Source organism: Mus pahari, chromosome 7 (genome assembly GCF_900095145.1).
Source record: "Mus pahari chromosome 7, PAHARI_EIJ_v1.1, whole genome shotgun sequence".
NCBI classification, from domain to species: domain Eukaryota; kingdom Metazoa; phylum Chordata; class Mammalia; order Rodentia; family Muridae; genus Mus; species Mus pahari.
The window spans coordinates 66,593,478-66,595,143 of NC_034596.1; the positions used below are offsets into that span (position 1 = coordinate 66,593,478).

Here is a 1,666-nt window from a genome sequence, read left to right on the forward strand (position 1 = left end):
AAGAGCAGTCGGGTGCTCTTACCCACTGAGCCATCTCACCAGCCCACGAACTGTTCATTTTAACTGACCAAAAGAAACCCCTTTCAGGCTTGCCTGGAAGAGCAGCCCTAGGCACAGTATCCTTGATGATGCCATCTGTGGCCTTGGCTGCATTCCTGAGATAGACTACAGCAAACTAAAGTGTTCTGACCAGTCACTAACCATTATGCAACCCTATCCCCAACCACGCATTTTGCCCCTCTGAGAGAGTTTGAGTATAGAATGCTATGTTATCTTCTTGACTAAGAAGTACAGGCAAATGACAAAATCACCCCACAGACCAGAAAATCACTGCTGCTAAATTAACAGACACTGCCACTAACCCAGGCAAGGAAATGATCCCTCAGCAGACAAAGCTGCTTTCACTGTATCAATACCACGACCAGCTATTAGGGTAGAGATGCAGGGTACTGTGATGCAGGTAACTGATGCTGTGTTTTTCTCATGTCACCTGAAATTGTAACTGCATTTTAGAAATTAGTTAGAAAAACATTTCTCATCCATTGAGTTTAGAGGTCAGATTTAAGGGATGCCTTTTACATTGTTTATCACCGAGGTAGGGTTTCATTTTGTCTTCTTGGCTGGTCGGGAATGTTCTCAGAACACTGTCCGCCTACCTTTGCCTCCCAAGTGCTGAGAATACAGGTGTGTGCCACCAGCCTGGCCTAAGAGGCACTTCTTTTATTAAATGTGTGTATGTATTTATTTGTTAAGTGGTACTTTAAAAATAAACATTAATTTTGACAGTAACTGTATACATTTATCACTCATTGTTACTTATTTTATCAATCCTCTAGTTATGGGATCCATTAAAGAAGGAAGAACTACAAGAATATTTTTTGCGAGAGGTGCAGATGGGAAAACTTTGTTTAATTAGAGGTAAGAATAAAACATTCTTTCGTACGCTTTTAATCATATCTTCTTCAAAAACCATTTGATTAGCCAGTCATGGCATATATTTATAAAACCAGCACTCGGGAGGCAGAAGCAAGAAGATCGAGTCTAAGGCTAGGCTGGACTATTTCACAGTAAGGGAAAAATAAAAAGGAAAAATATTTAATATCAGATAAATTAGCTAGACGTGGTGACCACTCACTTCAGTTCCAAGAAGCAGTCTTTGACTTGGCGCTGCTCCCCATCCTGGGTGTGGTACCATACTTGTAATGGTACCACACTTAAAATTTCAAGATGCTGAGATGAAAGCCCTATGGATTTGAAGCTAACCTGGGCTATTGAGTGTCTCCAAAAAAATTAATCTAGAATGCATTATAAAAGTTTTCCTGCCAGATATAGTGGTCCACACTTTTAATCCCAGCATTTAGGAGACAAAGGCAGGAAGATCTGAGTTCAAGGTAAGCCTAGTCTACCTGTGAACTGCAGGATAGCCACAGCTACAGAGAAGACCCTGTCTCAAAAGAACACTATCAAACCAACCTTTTCTCCTGACTTGACTTTTCTAAACACTTTACTACAAAAGGCCATTTTTTGTTTTTTGTTTTATTTGTTTTTTTTTTCAAGACTGGCTGTCCTGGAACTTACTTTGTAGACCAGGCTGGCCTCGAACTCAGAAATCCACCTGCCTCTGCCTCCCGAGTGCTGGGATTAAAGGCGTGCGCCACCACGCCCG

General features: G+C 41.4%; 1 protein-coding gene across 1 annotated transcript in view; it reads left to right on the forward strand.

The window, feature by feature from the left end:
- Tomm20l (translocase of outer mitochondrial membrane 20 like) overlaps positions 1–1,666 on the forward strand; it is a 12,927-nt gene that overhangs the window by 5,469 nt on the left and 5,792 nt on the right. Inside the window, exon 3 of the mRNA XM_021202280.1 lies at positions 837–918. Coding sequence (XP_021057939.1) covers positions 837–918 — 82 coding nt within the window. The remainder of the gene's footprint in view (positions 1–836; positions 919–1,666) is intronic.